The 26,682-nt window shown below is 43.7% G+C and overlaps 1 protein-coding gene across 2 annotated transcripts in view; it reads right to left on the bottom strand.

The window, feature by feature from the left end:
• Positions 1-1,788: 1,788 nt before the first annotated feature.
• Positions 1,789-26,682, bottom strand: part of LOC104930937 (tenascin) — a 62,692-nt gene continuing 37,798 nt past the window's right edge. The window contains exons 6-33 of one of the 2 annotated variants that reach the window (XM_027282227.1): positions 24,990-25,537; positions 22,704-24,017; positions 22,112-22,375; positions 21,915-22,030; positions 20,862-21,015; positions 19,134-19,403; positions 18,861-19,046; positions 18,687-18,776; positions 18,206-18,469; positions 17,549-17,953; positions 15,514-15,927; positions 14,198-14,473; positions 12,529-12,801; positions 11,260-11,532; positions 10,889-11,161; positions 9,139-9,450; positions 7,187-7,459; positions 6,745-6,867; positions 5,945-6,088; positions 5,728-5,847; positions 5,456-5,599; positions 5,231-5,361; positions 4,355-4,487; positions 3,848-3,999; positions 3,594-3,690; positions 3,343-3,504; positions 2,443-2,606; positions 1,789-2,010 (exon numbers count right to left, since the gene is read on the bottom strand). In XM_027282227.1, coding sequence (XP_027138028.1) covers positions 1,900-2,010; positions 2,443-2,606; positions 3,343-3,504; positions 3,594-3,690; positions 3,848-3,999; positions 4,355-4,487; positions 5,231-5,361; positions 5,456-5,599; positions 5,728-5,847; positions 5,945-6,088; positions 6,745-6,867; positions 7,187-7,459; positions 9,139-9,450; positions 10,889-11,161; positions 11,260-11,532; positions 12,529-12,801; positions 14,198-14,473; positions 15,514-15,927; positions 17,549-17,953; positions 18,206-18,469; positions 18,687-18,776; positions 18,861-19,046; positions 19,134-19,403; positions 20,862-21,015; positions 21,915-22,030; positions 22,112-22,375; positions 22,704-24,017; positions 24,990-25,537 — 7,186 coding nt within the window. In that variant the 3' untranslated portion in view covers positions 1,789-1,899. The remainder of the gene's footprint in view (positions 2,011-2,442; positions 2,607-3,342; positions 3,505-3,593; positions 3,691-3,847; positions 4,000-4,354; positions 4,488-5,230; positions 5,362-5,455; positions 5,600-5,727; positions 5,848-5,944; positions 6,089-6,744; positions 6,868-7,186; positions 7,460-9,138; positions 9,451-10,888; positions 11,162-11,259; positions 11,533-12,528; positions 12,802-14,197; positions 14,474-15,513; positions 15,928-17,548; positions 17,954-18,205; positions 18,470-18,686; positions 18,777-18,860; positions 19,047-19,133; positions 19,404-20,861; positions 21,016-21,914; positions 22,031-22,111; positions 22,376-22,703; positions 24,018-24,989; positions 25,538-26,682) is intronic. The other variant, XM_027282228.1, reaches the window with a different exon arrangement.

Genomic DNA, 26,682 nt, shown 5'->3' with positions numbered 1-26,682 from the left:
GCTGAAATAAACATGTTCAGATTATATTAAGGTTTAAAATTAGGCAGGATTAAGAGCGTGGACGCTTTGATTGACAGGTATGTGTCGTTACAGGTGGTTTATTTTAGCACCCAGGCGTCGTTCAGGAAAGATTGGGATCCGCAACACGTAAATATGAGGAGGTAAACGGCACTGTGCTTTCAGCTGACCTTTGACGAGCAATGCAAGTATCTAGACACGAAGTTTAATTAAGACGTCTGAATCATGCTCTGTAACCCCACGTGGAGGTCAAAGCGGCACGATGTTCCATTAAATCAAACAACACAGTCGTTACTCTGGTTGTTTAGTCTGAGGCAGGCCGCTGGCATCAGAGTGTGGACGCTTTGATTGACATGGTTAGATTTAAGCAACCAGGCGTCATCCAGCTCGCCTCAGGTTCGCTGATATTTGCCGATTTCTTTAGAAAAGGCAGGACTACCAAGAAGGCGGCGGCCAGTTTAAAACAGTTCTTCGGAAACCTGTGGGTGACGTCACGGATACGCCGTCCATTGGCCAAGATTTTATTTTATTCAAACCAGACACAAAAACAAATTAAATTAAAGACTTAATCATGCTTTAGACTTTTTTTCCATGATTAATTTGGACAATTAGAACCACATGAATGAATTTATTGACATTTATCTGTACTTCTCATCTGTATATCACATTCTTACTATCTGACCCAACTTTTCTGGACACGTGGACACAAACTGTATCATTTTTGTAGTTTTCAGATATTTAAACCCGATCCGAAGATTATTTGGGGTTTCTCCTTTCTCTACCAAACCACAGAAAGCGAATAAAGACTCTTGAAGTGCCATCCACGTCTCACTGTTCAATACCTGTACTGGTGATGCAGCAGTGTATTTAAATATTCTCTTTAAACATGCCCTGTGACGTGACCTCGATCCAGATAAGTAGCTATAAATGAATGGATGTATTAACCAATTAAAAATAACTTTTGAGTCAACTCTTTGAGTCAAAGAGCTTCCTTAGCAACAGTAGCAACAGTTTTTATTCCAGGTTTGACGTTGCAGACTTAAAAAGTGAACTAAATTCAAAGCTGAAGACTTTTTAACACCTTTAATAATCAACATTTTTTATATTTACTGTGAGTTTCTTTGTAAAAAATCTGCTCCTGGGTAGTAAAAGACGTCAACAATAACACACAGTCCTTTGTGATTGCAGAGTATACGCTGCCATCTGCTGGAGCAGAGGTGGAACTCGCACAAAAAGAAGTTCTCACACACTTTTTTTATCAAACTAACATTTTTTATTTGTATTGAAGGTTGCACAGCATCAGATCCTGTTTTATTTTCTATCAAAATAAGTAAAGCAACATTTAAATATGAACTCAGTGGCATTAGTGGCCTCCAAATGTGATTGGTTGTACAGTAAATATAACGTATATTCATTAGGATGTATCATTTTATATAATTTAATCTGGTCGATAACTCGGTTTAAGATGGAGGAGTTGAATTCAACATTACTTTGAGCGGCCTGATGCCTTCTATGTGCCTTTGACGTGTTAGATTAATTCTCATGATGTTGATGATACAGATGTTTACAGATGTTTGGTCCCTTTAACACTTGTAACTGTGTGTTTGTTTACGCTCGTCTGGAAATATAATCACACGTGTGTCAAACTGGGACGACTACACACACACACACACAAAGAAAAAAGACGGCTAATTGTTTCTTTGGTGTAATGTAAAGTTTGTTTCTGAATCACCTTCAGCGTGATTGTCTTTGTGTGTGTGTTTTTTTGTGTTTTTTTAGTGATTAGAGGATGAACAACGAGAAGTTCACGACTGATGACGAGACTGGAGGTGGGGTGGAGGGCGGAGGAGATGAGGTGTAGACGAGGACAGGTTCACCGGTCTATGATCGCTTTTTTCTGCTCTCGAAGTTTCTGAAGTTGGCCGGCCTGATTTTCATCTCTGCAAATCCGATCGAGTGTTCGTGGCCCCTCCAGTGGAACCAGTTGATCCCCTGTGGAAAGAAAATAAACTGAAAAACACAGATCATCTTTCCCCACACACACCAAACATCTGACGATTCACAGAGACCGAGGGTGATGGAAACATCTGATTTGTTTCTTTATTACAGCGAAAGGTGACGAGTCAGCAGTTACATAATGCTGGAGGGAGAGAGTGGGAAACATTTGATGTTGATCACTCGCTTTGTGTTTTGGAAAATATTACAACAGATTCCGAGATATAAAAGATCCCCGTGGGTCGCACGTTTATCTCTGAAGTAAGCGTGATGGGACGTGTCAAATATTTGGTTAAAATACTGTTGAAGTGTCAGAAAGCTTCACGGAAAATATGAAACATTTCTTGAGAGTACGAGAAGCACGACTAGAAGATATAAAACCCTACAAATAAAACAAAAAAACGCTGAAAAGTTCTCAAGTGTACATACCTTACTGTGACTGCTGTCGCCGTATTTCCCCATGAGGTTGACACGATGACAGTTTTTATACCAGAAGGCGCCTTTGTAAGACAGGGCGCAGTTTGTGACGGCGATGTCGTTGTCGTTGTCGTAGGTGGAGAAGGGTCGGCCCTGGTGGTAAATCATGGAGTCACCTGGTGGAGAAAACACACCACGTGTTCATGCAGGTAAAACATGTGAGCGGTTAGATTAAGTGAAGCTGCCGTAGGAGTTCAAATCTCATTTTCTTGGCAAAAGTTCGATGAGACGAATCAGCGTAGCTTAGCACAAAGACTGGAAACAGAGGGAGCACCTAGCATGGCTTTAAAGACTCTAAATCTCGCAAATTATCAGATTATGTCTCGTTAATTTAACACAGAAAATGACAACACTTGGTTTTGTTTTAACAAAAGGCTTCGGTGCCAGACTGTTTCTTGGCCAGGAGCAGTTAAATTCCTGGAGTCTCTGTGAATTAGAAAAGTCACTGCACCCCGCCAAGAACCCCCTGACTTGGTGTTTTTTTTCCACTTTGGTTGTTATACAGATTAAACAAACTACATATAAAGTGTTAATCAATGAGCTTCAGAGGTGGGTTTTGTTACTTTTGGACGGAGTCGGTCTTCATGCTAAGCTAAGACAGACGTGAGCGATTGTTTTTCTCATTTATCGGTCAAATGTCAAACTATTCCGATGAAAGCCTGGACGGCATCTAATCAAAGCTTGTATTTCAAAAAGTACATGCCCCTTAGCAAATAAGATTTATTGTAATCTATGCACATACATGACTTGTATGTTACGTTCATTAATGTATACGCTGCAGTAAGGAGCTTTGAACCCAGACGTCCAGATGGCAGGTTGATGTCGAACTAGCCCTTTAAAAATAATACCGACCTGCTGTTCCACTGTACGCTCCGACGTAGACTTTGTAGCGTGATCTTGGCTCTGCGATCGTAAACTTGTCGTACTGAGCGTAGGCCGATTCTGTGTTGTCTCTCAAGTCCACTCGTAGCTCATAATGGCCAGAATTTGTGATTTTATGGAGGTTGGAGAGACCTGAAATAATTTAATACGTGTGAGTCGGAAAGGGAGTGAGTGAGAGAGAGAGAGAGAGGCGAATAAGACGAGAAGACGAGCGATCTTACCCAGCCAGAACTCATCATTCATGTTACCGAAGCCAGCGGTGTAGTTCTTCCAGTTCCTGTAGAATTCCAGCTTTCCATTCTGGCGTCTGAGGAAAACCTGAAGAGGACTGACTGTCATGAGTGTCACGACAGCTTCACGATAATCATAACAAGCGCAAGGCCGTTAGAAAAACCAGCCGTTGCGTAACCGTTTGCGATCGCATCCCATTTATAATGGGCCTTTAATTGGATTCCAAGCAGGTCGATTTACTCACCATCCACCCTCCTCCATCTGTGGTCATGTCACAGTAAACCTGGAGGGGCTGGCTCTCCTCTCCGCCCACGTAGATGGTGTACAGACCAGAGGTCGTCTCTCCATTCAGCAAAATCTGAGCACAGTCCTTGGGCCGTTTGTACAACTGTCCAACTGGAAAGCACACATTAAAAAGAGATCATCCGTTTGTTCTCTCTCTTCATTTACGTTATATAAGAAAAGAAGCATATAGAGTGTGCGGCGTCGTGCGAGAGTAAAGACCTTGGAAGGAAAAAGGAGGTTTTGAAAAGAGCGAAAGGGAAAATAAAATCCTCCGGGAGCAGCGCCGACAGAATGAAAAATAAGCACAGGTGATCTAACTGGAATATCAGATTAACCGAAAGGAATTTGCATCAGAAGCAGTCATATATTTCTAACGTGCATCTGGACCGACTGTCACGGCTAAGAAGAGTTTAGAGTTACTAATCGGATGCAAACGTCGCGCGCTCGCAGGTGTTTTTGTCCTTACTCGTAGTGAAGACGGTGTTGACGGGACGACTCCTCTGGGCTCCGGCGATGGCCTGAAGTTTGACGCTGTACTCCGTCGAGCCAGTGAGCTGAGCCATGTTATAAGAGGACGCCGTCGAGCTTAGCATCACCTCCTGAAGCCATGGACACACATAAACACAAAGTATTTACAAAGAGTGAGAGCATGCTGGAGGTTTAACCACATTACACTTTCCAAATGTCCATATTCATTGGAAAACAGGCTTGACACGAGTAATTAAAAAGTTAATTAATCTATTTTTACTTCTATTAATGATACACAGGACATAACTGAACAGTTAGTGCCCAAAAAAAGAGAGTTTACTGTTGACTGCAGTTCAGAATCAGAGCTCAGCTGGTAGAAGAGTTGTACTTCTAAAACTGCACTTCCTAATATTTACCATCTTATGTCGCGTTTAACTAATCCTGGAGGCACATTACCTGCCTAAATGTGACTGTATCAGACGGATAGTGACACAAAAAGAAAAACTTTAATGTATTATTTGGATTATTTCAGAGATTTGACACTTTGAGAATCAGTGAATTGTAGCGTACTTTGGTTTTCCATGTTTAACCCCTGAAAGCTGCAGGTTGCATGAACTAAAATCATTACTGATGACCATTTTCCAGTGTCAGTGTGATGTGAGGATTACTTTGACAAGCATTTTAGATTTGATATTAGTCTCCAGCTGAAAATGCTTGTTAGTCATTTTTATCTTTCATAGATTTAGTCAGCTTCTACTCAAACTGTGCATTTAGTTTTCCTTCCTGCCGAAATATAAATAGTGTCTACAGCTCTCCATGAGGCTGATCCCTGCTGAGACCAGCTAGACTCTCTCTTTTCTTGGACTGTACATACCCTGATTATACCATCAGCAGAGGAGAAGGTGAGCGTGTAACCGGTGATGGCAGCCTGTGGAGGCCTCCACGTGAGAGTCGCGCTGTCGGTTTGAATGTTAATAGCTGCGAGATCACGAGGGGGATCGACGTCTGAAAAGACAAAATTTATCTTTCTTTAAAAAAACTGCAGCTACAAAACAAGAATCGACACGACTTCAGCTTCAGGTCGCCTCTCTGAGCTCACCTGTGGTGAATTCAGTAACAGCAGAGTCGCTCTTTTGAGTTTCTTTCACAGCGTGTACTCCGACCGTGTAGTGAGTTCCTGGAACCAGAGAGCCCATCTCGAACTCCACTATGTTCCCAGAAACATGCTCCACCATGGGGGACGCTGTAAGGCAAAGCACACACACCCCATCAATAAATCAAAGTCGCTCACACACACTTTGTGGAAGCAAAGCAGGACAAATGACTTTCAGAGGTGAGCTGCTTCTTGTTTAAATGAATGAATAAACACACCTGAATCAGCGCTGTAGGTGATCACGTATCTGTCGACGGTGGCCACAGACGGTTGCCACAACAACAGGGCTGAGGCATCCGTGACATTAACTGCAGTCAGGCCCTGAGGTCTGTCCAGAGCTGAAAGGCAGAGACGGGAACACGGCGTCAAGAGAAGCAGCTTCGATTCAATTTTCTAGGAACTGTTGCATAAGAGAAGAAGAAGGAGGAAGCCAACCTGTGGTTACGGTGTCGGTGCTGGGGTCGCTTTCCTCCAGACCCTTCACAGAGCTCACAGTCACCTGGTATGTTTTGCCGGGGACCATGCTGGGCAGCAAAGCCTCAAACACGCTGCCGTCCACAGTCACCATCAGTGGGTTTCCTGCGGGGAACATTAAAAGTTCAGTCTCTACAAGTTAACTTTGTGATTGGCGTTGGTTTTACAGGTATTTTGAACTCCTGGTGGCGCTACAAGTGAAGAGTTATTGGAATTCATCCTCTGGGGATTGCGAATGTCGCCAAAAACACTCTCACAATCACAATTCGCCTGATATTTGTTGGATATTTTAGTCTTGACTAAAGTAGTAAACCCAAGCAGCAACTTCTGCAGCTGTGCAGAAGTGACAAAACTGCAGTTCCTCCAACGGCCACTTGATGCTCGCTCAATCTCCATAAGTGTCTATATTAAAATGTCCCAACTTCACAGCAGAAATAAGAATATTTACATAAACAGTTTCAGTTACAGATGGATTGTTTGAGCACCCTGTGGTCATTCGACCTGTCTCAGGTCCGGCAAGGCAATTTTTCTTAGCCAGGAGGCGGAAGAGGCACGACAGTCAACATGGTGGCGACCAAAGCGAGATTCTTTGTGCGGTCAGTGGTTGGACCGAATGACCACAGGACAAATGTTTGCATCCATAGAGGTCAAAATTAATTAAATTAAACCATAACTGAAATATTAATTTAATCATAAACCAACCAAAACTCAATTTAAATGTAAATACAAACAGCAGTAAACAACTCTGACGGAGCGCTTACCTCCTTCAAAGGGCACGTAGGTGATTCTGTAGTGATCCACCGGAGAGCGAGGCATGGACCAGTGAACTACAGCCGAGGAGTCAGTCACTTCCGAGAAGTGAAGTCCCCGAGGAGTGCTCAGGCCTAGCAGAGTGCAAATGGATATGCGCAGACAGGAAAAACAGGAGGAGGAGGAGAAAAAAAGAAGAAGGTGAATTAGAGTGAAGAAAATATGGCCAATAATAAGAGAAAAAAAGAAAACTATGAGCTCGGAGGATCCAAATTAAACTCCAGAAATTATGCTTCCCAAAAGACCATTTTCCATTAGAGTCAGAGATGGAGTTAAGCCTAAAGCAGACAAATAAAGATGATTAGTGGGACTGTGGGTTCCCTGAAAACAGACGTCGCACCAGAAATCAGAAAGTTTAGTAGTTAGTAGTACTTTGTTTGTTTTTTTATATACCTGTCTGAACAACGCCAGTAATAGGTTGGGAGCGTTGGTCCAATGTGACACCATAAAGCTCGATTTCATACTCAGTGCCACTCATGAGTCCAGTTAAAACCTTGGTTCGTTCGTCGCCGCGGACGCTGAACTCGTGAGGGTGAGCTAGTCTTTTGCTGTCTCTTATTTTGATCACAAATCTGTCAAACATGTCTTCATCAGAAGTCCACGACAGACGGAAACCGTCGGCCGTGATGTCCGAGAGAAAGAGATGCTCCACCTCCGGTTCGGCCTCTGGTTAGACAATAGAGACATAACGTTGCAGTAGATTTGGTGGTTTTCCCAGCAATTCATTCATCAACTTCTGAGAGATGGCCAAAGAGTTTGGAAGTAATCAGCAATCAGGCAAGAAGGTTTCCAGGTGGTAGACAGGGTTAGATTCCAGCCTGAAGGCCTTTTTTTTTTGTCCACCACCTCTGATCTGACATGCTCAGGCGTCCGTTAGTGTAAATCACGGGATATTAAGGCATAAGTCTGGAGGGAATTAAAGAAGACAAGATGCTTTTTGTAAATGTTTATTTATGTCGGTCAACAGGGTCACACTCCACTCCAACGGATCTGTTGGATTTGAGCAAACACCGGTTGAGACGAGGTCCCCATGCGTCTTCGATGCATTCAGTGCATTCAAAAAGGTAATGAAACAAATGAGATCAACTGACATTTCATGCTCAGAATGTCTCGTTGATCTATCAGTGTTTTCCCATCATCTGTAGTTTTTTTTTTTTAGCCAGATCAATGAAGATAGCAGCATGATAACTTTAAAAAGATGTCCGTAGACATGATACGGTAATCGTATAACGTCCACGAACATCCGTGTAGCACCAATCAGACATCTGAAGGAAAACACATTTTAAAATATGAAAACAAACATATGTTCGCTCATATTTTGGGAGGTAAGAAGAAACAAGACGGGAGCTCCACATCTCTTCCTCCCGGTGACGAAGCTGCATACAGAGAAAAGTGAGATCGTTCTGGAAAAGAGTTGTTATAAATCTGAGTTAGGGTTAGGTCACAATACTGAGCTGAAGCCTCACCGTCCAAACATGGCGTTAACCAAAATTTGTCAATTCTCAAGCTCATTTCTAAGATATATTAAGACGTCTGTGAGTGTTCTCAGTCGTCCGTTTCTTGAGAAGAGTTAAATCTGGGGCAACAGGACTTTGTGAAGACATTTCATCTCTTATCCAAGAGACTGGCGGGGACATCCAGGTGTTTAGCCTTGGTGAGATGGTTAACCAGGCCATTGTTCACATCTGGTTTGTTCGGGCTCCTCGTTGTTACGACTGTCGTCCATGTCGTTAAGGTAACCTAAGGTATGGTTCAACGACGGTCGTAAAAGTCATCTGAGTACAGAAGGACAACAGTCGTTTAGGTCACCCTAGGTCAGGTTGAACGACGGTCGTTTAGGTCACCTAAGGTCAGGTTGACGACGGTCGTTAAGGTCATCTGAGGGCTGACTTTAAAGACGGTCGTTAAGGTCACCTAAGGTCACCTAAGGTCAGGTTGAACAACGCTCGTTAAGGTGATCTAAGGACTGATGTCAAAGACAGTCGTTAAACGAAGGTCTGTTTAAACGAAGGTCGTTAAGGTCACCTAATGTCAGGTTGAAAGCGGTCTTGAAGGTCACCTGGGGTCATGTTGAACACCTGTTGTTATGGTCACCTGAACTCCAGGGGTGGACGGCAGTCGTTGTCAAAATCGTGTTGCCTCTTCTAAAGAAACATGGAGACAACTTCTATAATTCGATGCATGAATATCAAAGATCTGCCATGTTTGGATGGTGAAACTTCAGAATCGGATCATAAAGTTTAATGATCATATATGTACAGTAGTTGCAACAACAACAAAACAAAAAAAAAAGGAATTGCACTTTTAGTACGACGAGGGGCCTTGCAGCGCACTGTGAGTGGTACCTGTCACAGCCACTGTAGTCAGAGGCCGAGAGAGAAGCCCTGACTCTGACACCCCGGTCAGCCTGACCTCATAGCCTATGCCGGTGATGAGGCCCCAGATGTCCAGGTGACTTTGGTTTCCTGGCACAGTGAACTCCTGAGGCTCCAACAGCCAGCCAGAGTCTGTCACCACTATGTGAAACTGGCTGAAGCCGCCGCTAGAGGGGGCTAATTCCTCCTGCTGCTGCAGCTGCTGCTTCACCTCCCACGACACACGGAAGCCGTAGGGGGTTATGTTGGAAATGGTCAAGTTTTCCACTTTGGGCAAAGAAGCTAGAGGGGGTTGGAGGGGGGGTTTGATTTTTTTTGTGTGTGTGTGGGGAAGGGAACACATGTGGGAGGGGGGAACAAGAGTAAACAACCAAGTGTGCAATTATTGCAAAAGCAAATCATAAGATCTGTTCTTCCTGTGAGGTGAGTTAGATATTTAAACATGTTTAAAAGAACATTTGATCTGAATATCTCCAAAATATTTAAATTTAAAAGGCCAACACACACCAAAAGCAAATGTGGCATGCATCATGGTGCTTTATATTCTTCTACCGCAGACAGAAATTGATGCAACCTCTCTTTCCTCACCCAAAGGTTTTTATAAAGTTTGAAGCTTCAGGTCAGCAGCCACAAAACCAAAACAATACAGAGGTAGTATTTCCAACAATACGGCAAAGATGCTAGAAGACTACATCACAAGAAGTGGAGACAAGAACCTGACGTAGTAACCACCATTCTTTAAATATAAATCATCTAGTGCCCGTTAGTCGCACTGAACCTTAATTCTACAATGACGTTAGTCCAAAATTATCACCGGATGTCTTCTACAGACATTCCTATGGGTGAATGTCAAAAAAAAGCTTATAAATAATGGCATCTCTTCATCCAGTGGTGGAAAGTAACTAAATACATTTACTCAAATACTGTACTTAAAGGACCAGTGTGTAGGATTTAGTGGCGTAGTTGCTGATTTGTAAACCAGTCGCCTCACACTCGCCTTCCAAGTCTGTTAAGAGATCCTAAATCTGACACACTGGACTTTTAACTGAGGTACTTTACTTGAATATTTCTACTACTTCAGTCAGAATGTAGTCAAATAAACTGCCATGTATTGCAGACTAAAGACATTCAGGTATATATAAAGTACTTAAAGTGAGCTACACTTTTACATGCTGCATCATTAAAGTGATGCATCCTGCAAAATGTGTACTTTTACTTTTGGTACTTTTTTTGAATGCAGGACTTTTGCTTCTATTCTTATAGTGTACTACTTCTACTTTACCTAAGTAAAAGATCTGAATACTTCTTCCACTACTGTCTTTATTAGACTTGGAAAAGTCAAAAGTCATGAGATAAAATAAATCTACAACCTAAAATTTGATGCTTCAGACCTGATACATCCCAAACAGGTAAATCGTGTTGCGATATTCTGCCAAATTCACGATAACTCTAACAGGACAAAATCTAAAAATTAAAAAACCTAACTCGGTCTGACCTCTTTGGGGACTCAAAGTGTTTCATGCACCAGACTGTGAAAACTGTAGCCGCTAATGATGCATGTCAAATTTGCTCTTAATGCGTTTCAGACCTGCAGAGAACATTATTGTTTGGAGTTGCAGGACATTTTGAGTCAAGGTTTCCCTAAAGTACTTTAAAACTGATGCAGAACTTTACAGCTACAAGTGAAGAGAGTTTAAGACATGAGTAAAATACGTAGTACCTGTGACAGCGTGGGCTAACAGAGAGGGTGTGTGGCGCCCGTGAGAGATACCGTACAGTTCAATATCATAGCCTGTCGCATCCATCAGGTTAGAGATCGTAATGTTACGGGCTTCACCGGGCAGTCTGAACTCCAGCGTGTCAGACTGCTGCTCAGGGTCACTGACCCGGATAACAAAGCCATCAAAGTGGCCCGACACTGTGCTCCAGGACAAGCTGAGGTTATGTGGGCTCACAGATGAAGCGGTTATGGGCCCCAACTGTGGGACATCCTCTGAACAGAAAAAGAAGATGGCTTTTCAGTTATGTTGTGCTGATAAATCACAAAGAGTTTGCTACATGCAGTGTCAAAAAATGCATGTAATGAGATACCTGTTGTAGCTACATCAAACAGGGGCTGTGTGTTCTGGCCACCAGCGCTGGCGTACAGCTTTATGTTGTACCTTGTGCTCGCTTTGAGCCCGGCCATGACTGTGGAGCGCACGTCTCCTGGCAGAGCGCGCCCCATTGCCTGCGAGGGCAAAGCAGACTCTCTGACTTCTACTATAAAGTTATCAAAAGACCTCTCTCCTGTCCGCCACGACAGAGAGAATCTGTCTGAGGTAATGTTAGAAACAACTAGCCTGGACAAATCAGGCTCTTCAGCTACAGGGGGGAGAGAAAAATATAAAATATATTCATTTATGGAAGTAGAAAGCATGTATTTGTCCAGTGTATGCAGACATGCCGAGGTTAGCTTTACAGTGCAAATAATGACCTTTTCTACACTGCGCGCACAATTAAAGGCAAAGAGTATCTTGACCTCATCGTCATTTTCATGCATATTTTCCAACTGCAAGCTTTATAAACTTAAATCCTGATTGGATAATGAGGGAGGGTCTAAAGCGATCAACAATCAAGCTGTGCGTAATTATTAGGCAGCTTCTTTACCTCAAACAAACAAACTGGGCCAAAAAAAAAGAGATTTAACAGGTTCTGAAAAGTCAAAAATTGCAATGGGATGCAGCAGTCTTGAAGAAGCTGAGGTGTGCAAATACGGTTGCAAGAAATGTGTGGAAGATGCAAGTTAACGACTAAAGACTCGAGAATGAATTTGACGTGAAGCTACCATTAACCTCCAGTGCACAAGGTGTTCATGGTCCATGTAAGGAAAACTGAAAAAACACGACCACCACTGAACAAAACTCACAAGTTGAAACGTCAAGATTTGACCAAGAAATATCTGAAGACAGATTTTTCAAAGGTTTTCTTGATGGACCAGATGGAGGCTCATGGTTGGAGCACTAATATTATAATAAGTATATGGATCATTTGAGGTTGAAGAAGGACTTAAAATCAACTCCCAAACATACTGCCAGTTTTTAGAAGACACTTTCTTCAAGCAGCGGTACAGGACAAAGTCTACGTCATTCAAGAAGGCATTTATTTTAACGCAAGACGTCACATGCATCCAAGTACTCCACTCCTCACCTGAGCTAAACAGGTTGATATTCTCCAGAGAGAGCCAAAACTCACTTTTCCTTTGTTATTAACTTTCTAGAAATTAATTAATTAAATGAATCGTCAGGAATACGACTCGCCTAATAATTGTGCACGCAGCGTACGCAAGACTAAAAGACAAATACACAAAATCAAAAGTACCTGTTGATGCAACAATACTGACAGCACTTGTTCTGGATCCCTTGTATGTCCCATAGAGGTAGGCTACATAGTCAGTGCTGGGCCTGAGCCCTGTGATGTGATGGGACTTTACATTGCGGGATATGTTATATTCCTTTGGCTCCATCAGCCAATCAGAATCAATTATCTCCAGGATAAAACCATCAAATTCTCCTTCAGTGCCGTTCCAGAAGATTGAAAAGCTCTCTGGCGTTAAGTTTGAGATATATAGTTTGCCAACCACTGGTTGATTCACTAAAGAGAGAAACCATTATTAGATTATCATCAGAAACCATCTTGCAGAACACAAACGGATAGATGTCATGTGTAAAAAGAAGCTGCTCGGTTGAATTTATCATAAAAATGTGTATAATGTTACGGGGCACTCACCACCACCCACTTGCAATTCCTGATAGTCTGAGTAGCTCAATAAAAGGTGAATTACATGCATATATTTGCATAAAAACGCACAATTTCTAAACAATCACACCTATTTCTTTTAGCAGAAACATGATATATAGATGGGAAAATACACCTTTATAATAAATACGGCTGCAAGTTTAAATGATTTAAACTCTGAGAGTTGATTTAAATGTGAAAATGTGGCGACGGAAAGAACAAAACAGGACTTTTAAAAAAAAAAGTCTCTTTCATGCTCGTTTCTATGTCTGGATATTGTTGCGTTTCAAAGCAGGATAGAAAAGAGCTACGGAGGAAGTTTAACTTCAATTTTATTTTTTTCCATGCGCTGATCAGTTTGCATGCAAACATGCAGCAGACAATTTAGGCATCATCCAGATGTAAAAACAAGTTGGCGTTAACTGTCAAACCTCAGATTGTATTATTAGCGTTTTACCTTGATTATGACAAGAAGATTTAATCATTTGCCACCTAGCAGTTCAGAAGGGAAATGAGGAATATTTACTTTGGTGTTCTGTTGCAAGTAAAACGTATGAAACTATCACAGACTAACACTTTTAAAAACGCATCCATCGGCAAATGATCCCCCTCGAGGTTAATCGATTATGCGCTGGATGAGTGTTGTGATGGGATGAAAATGAGATGCTGTCACGCTGTCATGGTGTGACGGGCGTGTGAGGGTGAAAAAGTTATTGGTTTGCTTTTGCAATCACTGCAGCACATCAGCGTCAAACCTCTCACCGCGATGCAGGGGATGGTAGAGGAGGCGGGAGGGGGAAGGGAAGGGAAGGGAAGGGGGAGGCTTCATGCATGTTTGGTAACTGGGATGGAGGTAGTTTGAGGGGAGGAGGAGGAGGAGGAGGTGAACATTTGAGGGGGCGTTTGCTCGGCTCAGTGATGCGACACGGGCGCCCATCACCCTGCCCTCTCTCAGCTAGACAGAAACAGTGGCTGGAGGGTAAGGAATGGTTCATGACATGTTGGTTAAGATGAAGCAGTGACCCCGTGGGGTCAGGGGGTGTTGGACAGTGATGACAAAACAAGAAATTAGGGTTATTATGTTGGTCTCGTTTCATGCAGCGAAGAGGCGTGGACGCTCGACAGAGAGTCTAGTATGTGTCTGTGTCTGCTACACAGATACCGACTGAAACAGAAAGTTAAAAACCAAAAAAAAAGGAAGGAAGGAAAGTTTAGAGGACAAAAACGCTGCAACGCTGCAGGTCGCAGGTACCTGTGGTGGCTTCAGTGTACACGGGTTCAAGGAAGGAGCCCTGATACATCCCAAACAGGCCCACCATGTAGCTGGTGTTGGGATTCAGCCCGGAGATGACCAGGCTGAGAGCGCCTCCCGACAGAGTGAGGTTCTGGCTCTCTGCGAAATTCTCCAAGTTTGTTACCTCAATGACAAAGCTGTCAAATTCCCCACCCGAGGGGCTCCAGGACGCAGTGAAGCCATCCCATGTAATGTCAGAGGTGGTGAGGTTCATCACCATGGGCTTCAGCTCCTCTGGTAGATAGACAGATCAGAGTGGGGTCAACTGAATGGCAAGATGGATTGTAAAAATTACTCTCACAGAACTTAAAAAAAAATAAAAATAAAAAAAGCACACATGAATATTCATCAACATAAAAAGAGCAGAGTGTTTGAGCCAAACTAATTATCCGATATTTGAGGATTGAAGTCAGAAAAACACGAAATAATTCAAGAGATTTATGAGAAAAAAAAAAGGCAGAATATTTTGAGGGAGAAAGTTTAAAACTTTAAATTACTAAAAATCTCTTTTTACCGTTTTTTTAATGACTATGAAACTATAATAATTACAATTTTATTCTAACTTAATTTTATTTAATATTTTTAAATATTAAAACTTGTTAGAATGTTATTCATCTTATAACTTTAAAAAAATATATTATATGTTATAAAAAGACGATTTAAAAAAAATAAACTAAATCTTAAAAATCTTGAAATATTGACTTTTTTAAAAATAGTGACTTTAAAAAAATATGACAATACACTATATATATTTTAAGATTTTATGACTTTTTACTCATAATAATACACAAATATAACTTTAACCTGAAAATATATTATATTATTATGTTTTTTGCATAAATATATGATTTTATTCTTACTTATTCTGACTTTGATTGATATGAGTTTTTATTTTGAAATATATATTTTTAAACAGAATGAGCATACATACATTTTCTCTGTTTTCTGGTGATAAGTTAATTTGTTGACTCAAGATCTCACATTTATTACGTTATCTGCTAATCCCGTTATCGTCAGATTTGTTATTTAGACATAAATAACTCAAGAATTTATTAATGTATGATCTCTTAGGTCTTCCGTAATTTTATATTTATTTATTTATTTATTTGTGGCCCTAACACTCTGCTGTAAATCAGAAAATATGGGATGAAAGATGTTAAATAAAACATCAACCGTCTGTTTTGTATTTGAACATGCAGCCATACTGAAACATACAGATGAAGATGTGAAGATGATGATGGATGCCTACAAAAAGAAATACTTGCTCCATGTACCTGCAGTAGGAAAAACTTTGAGAGGTAAAGATCGGTTCCCTTCCACCAGCCCATGTAACGTAACATTATATTGTGTCGAGGGGGACAAACCCTCCGTTTCCTCCCTCACACTTCCTGGCGGTGTGGTCACGTGAGGCTGTGACTCCCCTGACGGAGTACTGACCTCCACCAAAAACAGGCTTACATTAGTGGAGGTAAAATTGACCGTGAGGTCGCCCAATTCATCCAGACTCGAGCTTTCGGGCTCAGCGCCAGAGCTCATCGGGCCAGTGTCAGAGCTGGAAGGCGCCTCAGTGTTTAGAGGACGGAGGGGATCTGGGGTTTGTGCTGCTTCAATATCCAGAGCAGAGTGTGGGGTTGTTGGGGCAGCTTTGATGCTCAGCGTAAGCACATCTGGAGAGGTAGGCGTTGGTGCTACAGTGAATAAAAGCAGGTTAAAGAGTGAATTTGTTACCGGCTCTGCGGACGACTGAAAAAAACAAAGAACCTGTGGAGAAGAAGCTGGGTTAAAAACAACAAACAATCTGCACAAACTTCTGTCTTTGTCTCATTCCTGTGAAGATTTCATCATTTTCTCAGCCCCGTTTTTTTTCCAGGATCACGGTTTAAAATCATCAAGCAACAGCTACGAAATTAATGACACTCGAGTCGGTGCCATTAATATTTGAAGTTTCTGCGTAGTCCACCAGAAGTGGAAGTACACAGTCGTCTTCAAATAGACGTTGAAGCCATGCACAGCCACTTTGTTCTCTAAAAAGAGGCCGCTGAGTCACTTGTTTGACATGCGAGTGACGTATGTTTTTATAATTCTCTCCGACTGCTAGAGACTCATTTAATTGTGAAGATTGGATTAAGGATGATGAATGATGTGGATGGAATTAGTGGGCGCAGGCTTTTAGGGAGCAAAAATGGATTCACTGAAAAAAAAAAATCAAATGCAGGAAGAAAATCAGGACAGCAGACGCCGAGGTTCGTATCTCAAAGTGTTGAAGAAGCGCCGCCGTATGAAGTCAGTGTGTTCGCTACAGTACACGGCAGCAGGTAAACCTAAAAACTAAATTAAAACAGTGCAAATGTTCGCTATATTTAGAATATTTCCACCGCTTTACTTTGAAACCAGAGAGACTGAAACGTTAATATCGATCTAAAGCGACTAGACAAAAACATTAAGTTTAACTCCCTCGATCACTTTCCTCAAACGTCCACCTGAGGCTGGCTCCAGAAGTGAGTCAGTCTCCATAAGTTCCCATGTTAGACAGCAGAAATAAACATGTTTACAGCCTGGTACAAAAAACAGTTTTGGTCTCTGTAGCTAATTTCCCCGTTCATGACAACTGTACTGAGGGTGAATTTATATACAACTCACCTGTTCACATTATATTAAGGCTTAAAGTTATGCAGGATTAAGAGCGTGGACGCTTTGATTGACAGGTGGGTGCCGTTACAGGTGGCTTGTTTGAGCAACCAGGCGTCTGCTGATCTTTGCGTCAGAGGTAAAATTACTGTTACTGCCGATATATATTCAGCTTCCCGGCAAAAAGGGCACTCTGACGGCAAGTTAGAGCGGCGAAAATATTCTTAATATAACTCACACGTGAGCCGATGATTGATTTTTTTATTATTTGGTCCATAGCGGTGCTTAGCTTCGAGTTTCTTCTGTCTGTTTCTCCAAACTGGGGACGAGCCCAACAGCCGTCGACTGCAGGTAACACACTAACTATGGAAAAGTACGTCATACGACCCCGCTTCAATAAATCTGAAGCCTTTAATGGCTCATGGAGGACTTGGATTTCTTCTTGCATTTGAAATTCAGAAAGCAACATTCTGCCACAGCCTTGTATTGATGACAGGTGGGATGAGGTGAATATACAATCATCTCTGTTGGGCTCCATTCGTCATGCCAAAGTTTTAAAAAGTGAAAAATATTCTTTGCTGGATTGGACTCGATGAATAAAATAACCAGCATGCAAATCACATCGAACTCGACCTTGATGAAACAGAACAGATTTCCACATTTCCAGTGGGAGTCTTATACCTGTGACTGCAACAGCTTCAAGTAGCGCAGATCTCTGGCTACTCGTTACTCCGTAAAGTATTATCTGATACTCAGTCGATGCCTTCAGGCCTTCGACTCTGGAGCCAGTGGCATCTCCAGGAAGTCGGACCTCACTCGCATCCCCCGACCGCTGAGCGTCTTTATATTCTACGGCTAAACTATCATAGACACTGTGAGCCTTTAGTCTCCACGAGAGGTCAAATCCATCGGGCGTGACGCCCGAGACAGTCAGCGATCCAAGCTCATCCTCAGGCTCCGTCCCACCAGAGGGCTGGGACCCAGAGTGGGGCTCTAAATGCACAAAGCTAATGACATTGTCCTCCGAGCCTGCGGGAGTCGTTAGATCGCGGTCGTCTGTGTCAGCTAAATAAAACGTGAAAGAGGCTACGAGAAAAAACAAAAAGAAAAAATAAACAAAAAAAAAAATCAAGAACATTTAGGTGGAAGTGCATCTCAGTTTGTTGGCTGCAGATTTATTTCTAAGCCTCAGATCTCTCTTAATAATAAATCTAAAATTCAACGTTACAATGAAGAATATAAATACTTAACTCTCATCTTACGTGTCATATTGTGTTTTATCCTCCTGAAGACGAGTTTAATAAAGATCATATTGTGGTGAAATAGTTCCCTACCCACCTGTGGAAGCAGAAAGGGCGACATGTGCGCTCCTCTTGTGACCCCTCTCTGCAGTCAGAGTGATCATGTAGCTCATCCCAGGACTCAGGTTGGACAGGACATGAGTAGTCGCCGTCTCCGGGATCACCACCTCCTCGTACCGGCCGTCTTTGGAGTAGTACGTCAGCCTGTAGGCGCCGACCTTAGCCTGGGGCTTCTCCCACCTCAAGGTGAGGGAGGTCTCCGAGGAGTCGACCTCTTTGAGGTCTCTCGGTGGGTCGATATCTGACGGGAGACGGTGAATTTCACACTCTGCTGTTTGTAAAAAAAAACCCTCTCCTCGCTTCTGCTGCACGCTCAACACAGACCGTAAATCACTTTCCACCCCGTTAGTTTCACTTCGTCACCCGATTTCTATCAACAAACTCGAGCCTGTGTACATTTATGAAGGGGGTGTTAAGGATGAGTGTTTGGACAGCTGCTGCTCGGCTGCGTCGCTCACCGGTGGCTGCATTTGTAGTAGCAGGCAGACTCTCTCTCTCATTCTTCACGGCCGTCACGCCGATCCCGTACTCCGTCCCCGGCTTCAGCCCTGCCGCAAAGAAGGAGAGAAGGAAACTCACCACATGGTACGACTGACACAAGCTGTGTGTGGTCGCATTTGTTTGTCCCGTACCGGTGATAGTAGCCGTTGTGGAGACTCCTGGTCCTCTCGGGACCAGTTCTTCACCGTGAGTCGCTCCAGAGATGGGACTGTACTTCACCAGGTAGCTCTCGACATCAGCTTGACTGTTGGTCCACTCCAGAGTGATGCTGTCGTCGGTCTGGGACATGGCCTGCAGGTCCGTGGGGGCATCCAGGGCTACGGTAAACACATTATTTACAATAAAAACACACACTGCATTGATTATTTCAGCTGAATCTGCATGCACTGCTATCAGACGACTACCTGTAGTGAATGTGGTGGTGACGGGGTCACTGGTGGCGTCTCCACTCTTGGAGATGAGCGACACTTTGTACTCTGTGTCCGGCTTCAGGCCGCCAACGCTGTACTGCTTGTCTGGGGGGAAAACGTCCACGCTGGTTTGGTTTGACGGGTCGGACGCGGGCCCGTAAGACATGGTGACTTTGTCCATAGGAGCCACCGGCTGAGACCAGCCAATCAGAGCGGAGGAGGCCGTCACATCCTTCACCTCCACCTGGCGGGGGCCGTCGATCTCTGGGGGTGGGAATTCAGGCAAGAGAGGAAAGGGTGAGTCGTAGTTAAAAGTGCTGACGTCATGTCGTCTGCATCAAATGCTGGACTATGAAAGAGTAAATGTTCACAAATATTAAAAATATGAACATTTATGTCCCTCCCAGGATAAATCTGGTGAACCTGTAACTTTTTATTCAGCATCTTTGCATCATTGGTTGGAACCAAAGCCAATCGATGAGCCGGGCTCTCTTTCTTCCTAGTCAGTGCTTGTTTTGGGCAATACCGCCCCCCAAACGAGCAGCTGTGCTACCTGCATGCCGTCCAGCCTGCTTTCAAAAGTCGGACCCGGACTATCCTGGTGTGAAAGCAACATTACGGGGCTATGCAGGACCATTTCTTCACAGATCAATCTAAATTTTCAGCAACCAGAATGTTGCATTGGTCCTTTTTGAAGCAGAGAAAGCGTCTGGAAAAGTCGTCCTCAACTAAATCAAAGATTTAATAGTGAAAGGATCAGTGTGTAGGATTTATTGACATCTAGCATTGCTGTAGTCATCAGTATTTAGTGGAAACTCCGTGGAGACTGTAGATATAAAAGTCTCATTCTGAGGTAACAAAAACACAAAGATTCTTATTTTCAGGTGATTAAACACGAACAAAAACAGTTATGAATATTATATTTCTGTCATAAACTCTAGCTCGAGTCCCCTAAATCTGGACCTTTAAACTCACAGAGCCAGTATCGGTGTTTTTTTAGTCCTTTGTACTGTACATAAAACAGTCCTCACAAGACAAAGCTCTCACTTACATGATATAAAACGTGATTCCCTTTCACTCCGACATCGCGTTTACTACCTGTGACGAATCTCCCACGTCCACATGTGGAGGAGACATCCATCGTTTCTCCGTGTTAAAAGGACCTCAGGGTATAAAAGGGTACGAAAGGTTTAACCTCACTTATATCGTTCATTTCTGGGAGCTGTGTCTACTTTCAGCCTACAGAAATAAATGACATCAGCGCTGTGGTGTGATACCCCCGGGAGTCTATCGGCTTGTAAATGCCTTTTCCATGCACGGTGAAAGTTGTTTGGCCTGGGAAGTATTTCACCACGTAACGTATGGACTAACACGGCAATAAAAGTTTGAGTCAGCAGAGGAGAAGAGCTAAGTGCTGCGAGATTTAGTAAAAAGTGAAAAAACTATTAGATAGTCATGCTCGGCCGAGGTTCAGCGTGTCTGAGTCATTACTCTTTAGGTAAGCTCTGTTGTGGAAAGCCGGCAGGGATTTCCTGCCGTTACTTTTCTTTTTCATTATGGAATTTCTCTTCTCGACTTTATTTGTACTTAGAGCCCAAGTTAAGTTTTGTTTCTATCCTAACAAACTAATCGCTGCCAGACAGAGCAAGGAAAATGACACGCCATCTGAAATGGATACTGAATGTTTTTAAGACATTTATGATCTCACAGCTTTAAACTCACTGGTAGTGACTTTCTTGGATGTTTGGGGTCCTCTGGTGTTGTTTTTGATAATGTTGATGGAGACTTCATACTCTTGTCCTGGTCCAAGGCCCGACTGGAGAAACTGGTTTTGACTGGATGGCAGGGTGCTCATGACTTTTCCATTTTCTTCTTTCTGCAAGGACACATAAAGCACAAACTGAATAAATGTCAGACCATCCTGTTTAACATCTGCACAAAAGAGGTTGTAGAGTACTGAGTGGATAGATCACAAACACGGTTAAGCAAAGTCCTGCGTGTCTCTGATTTGTGCTGGATCGCTACGGCTCGGCATAAAGACTGGAAACCGAGGTTTGTACAAAGTTTTTTAAAAATCTGTCTGAAGCTCTCGCAAAATGAGATGTAAAAACCGAAAAGTTAGTTATTTAGTCGTGAGATTATGTACCAGATTATTTATTGACAAACTTCTCATCGAACTCTTGGCAAGAAAACAAATAAATGTGTACTGACTTATCTTCTCACTGCGTATGCACGTATTTGAATTAAAGAAGCTGTCCGATTATTTTAACGTGAAGTTATTATTTGTGTAAATAATCAGGTTTCTCCTGCAGAAAGTTAATCTTCTGCTACTGATAAAATAAAACACAAGCTGTGTTTCTGATTTCCATGACACACACACACACACACACACACACACACTTATGACGTGTGTGAGAGCTGTTGTGCACGCCCGATTATTACAGAATTAACATGGAGGTCAGGAGAGGACGGCGTTTTTAAAAACTCTGCAGTAGCTGCAGAAGCCTCTGACTTATCAGCTGGCACAGTCATTTCCTCTCAGAAGAATTATTGGCTCGGAGTCTGAGCAGCATTTTCACCCGCACGCCTGACATCCAGACTTGCCCTCGCTGAGATTTTCCATATGTCAAAGCAATTTTAATGGTTAGCACTGAAATAAATCCATGTTTTGCTGAGGCTTCCAGTAAGCTGGCATTCCTTATCGCCTCCCACTTTTTCCGCCCGGTCGGTTAACAAAATCCCGGGCAAGGCTTCAGAGGAGATGGGCAGACTGACCGTGTTGCGGAAATAGATCTCCCAGCCGTCAAAGGTGATATCCAGCTGGTCCCACATCACCTCCACCGAGGTCTCTCTCACCGATTTGAATATTAAACCTTCTGGTTGTGGAAGATCTGCAGGAAAAATAATCAAAAATCAGTTATCGCCATTCGTTAGCAACGTTATAAACAAGCATTCGGACGACCGTGAAGCACCTGTGGCCACCCTCGCGCTGACAGGAACACTCCTCTTGTTGCTCAGCACAGCGTACACATTGATCAGGTACTCCATGCCAGGTTCAAGCTCCTTGACGGTGGCAAGCGTTTTGTCTCCCGTCACGGTGAACTCCTGAAGAAGTCCACCGGGAATGGTGGGCACGTACGTGATGAGGTACTCCGTTACCAACATCTCGTTTTTCCAGGACAGGTCCACTTTGTCACTGGTGACCTCGCCAACCGTGAGATCCTTTGGAGGAGACACTGGAAAAAAAAAAAAAAGAAAGAGAGAAACATTTGCCGAGGGTGTTGTCTTGGAGAGTTTCTCATACCCTCAATGACTGGAGTGTTCACCACGCAGAGCTAATGCAAACTCCAGAGACACATCTGGTCGTGGTGTGAAGAACTGCCAGAAAAGTGCGAACAAATCACAAACCGAACCTCTTTTATATTCACCAAAATAGTTTCTCTGGAGATGAGTGGTGAGTGGAGCTCGAGAATAGAAGGGAATGACATCACCCTGGACGTGCTTTTATCTAGTTAACACATGGAAAATGTCAGAATCGGTGAAAGTCATTTTTTCTCTTCTTACCTTCTGAGCAGTCCTCTCCGATGTACCCCTCATCGCAGACGCACCGGCCGTCCACGCAGCGTCCTTTGTCGTGGCAGTCGTTGAGACAGCTCAGCTCTGCGCAGCTTTCCCCTTCGTACCCGCTCTGACACGAGCACCTCCCATTGATGCAGCGGCCCCTGTTGTTGCAGTTGTTTGGACAGGCGACCACAGAGCAGTCGTCTCCAGAGTAGCCCTCCTGACAGACGCACTTGCCGTCGACGCAGTGACCCCGAGTGAGGCAGTCATTGGGACAAGCTTTCCGACCGCAGTCTTCGCCGGCGAAGCCTTCGTCGCAGACGCACTGCCCGTCCACGCACCGGCCCTGGTTTTGGCAGTTGTTGGGGCAGCTCAGCTCGCTGCAGTCCTCGCCGGTGAAGCCCGCGTGACACACGCAACGTCCTTCAATGCACTCGCCACGGCCGTAGCAGTTTGAGGGACAGGTCCTGATGCGGCAGTCCTCGCCGGCGAAGCCTTCCTCGCACACACATTGCCCGTTAACGCAGCGTCCCCTATGGAGGCAATCGTTCGGACAGGAAAGCTCCGCGCAGTCGTCTCCCTGGAAGCCGACATCGCAGGCGCACTGTCCGTTGATGCACTGGCCTCTGTTGTTGCAGTTGTTCAGGCACGCCAACTGGCTGCAGTCCTCGCCTTGGTACCCCGTCTCACAGATACACATCCCGTTGAAGCACGAGCCTCTGCCGTTACAGTCGTTGAGGCAGGTGAGCTGGGAGCAGTCTTCTCCGCTGAAGCCAGCGATGCAGGCGCACTTTCCATCCACGCAGAAACCCTTCCCGTGACAGTTGTTGGGACAGGTGCGATCTCCACAGTCGTCCCCGGTGAACCCTTCGTCGCAGAAGCAGGTCCCATTCTCGCAGCGTCCGCGGTCGTAGCAGTCTTTGGGGCAGATGATTTCATCGCAGTCTAAACCGGTCCAGGGTTCATCGCACACGCAGTACCCGTCGTCACAGCGGCCGCGGCCTCTGCAGTTGTTGAGGCATGTGGTTTCAGAGCAGTCATCGCCGAAGAAACCATCGGAGCAGACGCAGACGCCGGCCACACACTGACCGTGAACCCCACAGTCCACGGGGCAGTCCTCCAGCGCGCAGTCGTCTCCGGTGAAACCTTTAGAGCACTCACACTTTCCGTCGACGCAGCGGCCTCGGTCGTGACAGTTCTTGGGACACGCCGGTTCAGAGCAGTTGGGACCTTTCCAGCCGGGCTCACACACACAGCCGCACGTTTCAGCGCTGTAGTTTCCGTGACCGTTGCAGTAAGGTTTAGTTCCCACCTCACCTTTGATAGGAGAGTAAAGACAGAGAGTTTTGTTATAAAAATCAACAATAACACACAGATTATATTCCACAAAGCTTTCTAACGGAGACGACGAAGGCGTGGGAGAGTATTTAGTTGGTTGCAATCTGCAACTTCACCTCTAGGTGCCACTAAATCCTACACACCGGATCATTTTAAAATAAAGTAACCGGTTCAAGACCAAAGCATGGAGGGTGGAGTGATAGCTGTTCACCTCCTGGGAGCTGCCGAGCTGAGCAAGGTACCGAAAACATCACTCCACATTTGTATGTCTATAAGCCCTTTGTGTGTCTGTGTGGTAGTTTTGTAAAAAACATGAATTTCCCCATCGTTCGTCCTTCCTCTTAATCAAAGTTTAATTTTTAGTTGCCTTTCCTGGAGGTGATGTGCCAATATTTCTTCTCCTCTTTTCAAATCTTAAAGCTGAGCTGAGCTAATCAGCTGCTGGCTTCATCCTTTGTTTTGCCTTCAAGTTCGGTTACAGAGCCAACTTGGGTTTGTCTCTTGGAAAGAATAAACTCTATTACATAAACGCTGTTCAAGCCCAGAGATTCTTTTTTTGAATTTCTTTTATTTATTTTTTGGACCTTCTGAGTCTCCAGTAGCTCTTCACCTTTTGTTGTAGTTACATCCAGATTTATAATCTGGCCTCGGACTTCCAGACCTCCGACAAATATCCCAAAATATACATCTGTTCCTTTGAGTGCATCCTCCGGTAACGGTTCGAGTCTTACTCTTACTGACATTCAGGGACTGAATGGGGCTTTGTTTGGCTCAAATGACATGCCATGACAGAGTATCACACCCCCGCAATGAATTCCAAAGAAGCCCTCAACAGATGAATGGAACAGATTATACTGAAGCAGACTGACAGATGTAGTTAGTGTAGCACTTAGAAATAACAGATTAATTACCATACTGGCTATAATATACATACCTATAAACGACACCTACCTGTGACCTGTGACCTGTGACCGTTGCACTGATTTCTCAAAGCTGAAACTTCTCCCTCGAGCATCTCCAGCCGGCTCATGAGGGCCTTCAGGCCAGGCAGGTCTTCGGTGCAGCCACACGCCTGCCGTGGTATGTTGATGCGGTGTGTGAAGACGATCTGGTTCTCTCCGTTGACGGTGTGCTCGCTGGCGCGATGGCCCGCGGAGACGGCAGCGTCTTTGGGCTGCAGCTCCGTGCTCTCTGCGGCGTCCAGGTTCACCGAGCAGAGGCCGCTGGCGGGAACATTGATGTTATAGACGTGGTTGAAAACCACCGGTTGTCCCTCACTGGGCAGGGTGATGTTATGTTCTTCGGGGGTCGACGGAATCTGTCGTCGGTGCCGTAGGATTTTCTTCACGAGCCCGGCGTTTGATAAGCTGAGCAAAGCAGTCAGGAGGAGGCAGCCCAGAAGGCCTCGTGTGCCCATGCTCGACGTGGGACGAGGACTTGAAATAAATAAAATGTTTGAACCTTTGACTGAAGGCCGATCCTGATTAATGATGAAGGTTCTGGAAAGAAGAGAGAAAATGTATCACACAGATGAAGGTTTATTGTAGAGAGAATTGACTGGCAACGGTTTTAATAATCAAACAAAAATTCGAAACATTTCGTGGCTCCTGATTCTCATTCGCTGCTTTTTTTTGTAGTCTGACATTGAGATTCACGCTCATTTACTTTACCACTCTCTTGTCTGTATGGTAAACACTAAGACGACCACTTTACTAAAGGCTGGAAATGGAAAGAAAAAGCCAACGGTAACAAAATTTATAAAACATCATCAGTGCAAAACCCAAAGAGTGAAAATAAGTTGGTGATTTTACAGCACTTATGACTGTTTCTTGGCCAGGAGACAGTGACTTATTGTATTAATATTCAAGAGAAGGAGACATGGCAGTTTGAAAGAAAGCAAAAAATATTAAATATCAAATTATTCTTAAAGATGTTTTGAAAAGAATCTTATATCTGACCAACAAACTCACCCAGAAAACCAGGAATAGAACGGCATAAAACTCTGAGAATCAAACATGAATACATACATTACATCCGGAGAACAAATTCTGCTAAAATATGCTGGTGTTGATGTGTTTTATGACTTTATAAGCCAAAAAAACAAAGCTATTGTATGTATTACATGTACAATGTATTATTGTTATGTTGAAATTGTGATTTTTCTATTGTCATGTGCACTGTATACTGCCTCATATTCTAACATGTGCATTGTAGACTTAAATAAACGAGTATTAAACTGACCGTTTACGTCATTCCATCGGGGATATTTCCAATTACCAGCCCACACAGTAGAAAACGAAGTTTCCGTGTGTTTTTAGGCTACAAACTCGTGTTTACTCAGAAAACATTAAGCCAATAAAGAAGAGAGTCTCATTAATATATTCATGAGATAAATCACTCTGTACTTTGTAGAGCTGCAGACAGAAACATGAGGAGACGCAATATTATATTGTGATGGATGAATGTGTCTTCTCATGAATATCAAAACATGAAATAAAACACCTGAAACAACATGTGGTAAAGTCTTACCTGCAGTGCGCCTTACTAAACAGACCTGTTTTGGAGATTTGACTACATTTTCACTTGATTTGAATTCCCTTTGTTGCTGCGAACCTTCGCCGGCGGTAGACCACGGACATTCAAA

This window comes from Larimichthys crocea, chromosome IX (assembly GCF_000972845.2).
Source record: "Larimichthys crocea isolate SSNF chromosome IX, L_crocea_2.0, whole genome shotgun sequence".
Classification (NCBI taxonomy): domain Eukaryota; kingdom Metazoa; phylum Chordata; class Actinopteri; family Sciaenidae; genus Larimichthys; species Larimichthys crocea.
Note: the sequence above shows the minus strand (reverse complement) of the source record. Positions and strands in the feature narration are given on the sequence as shown.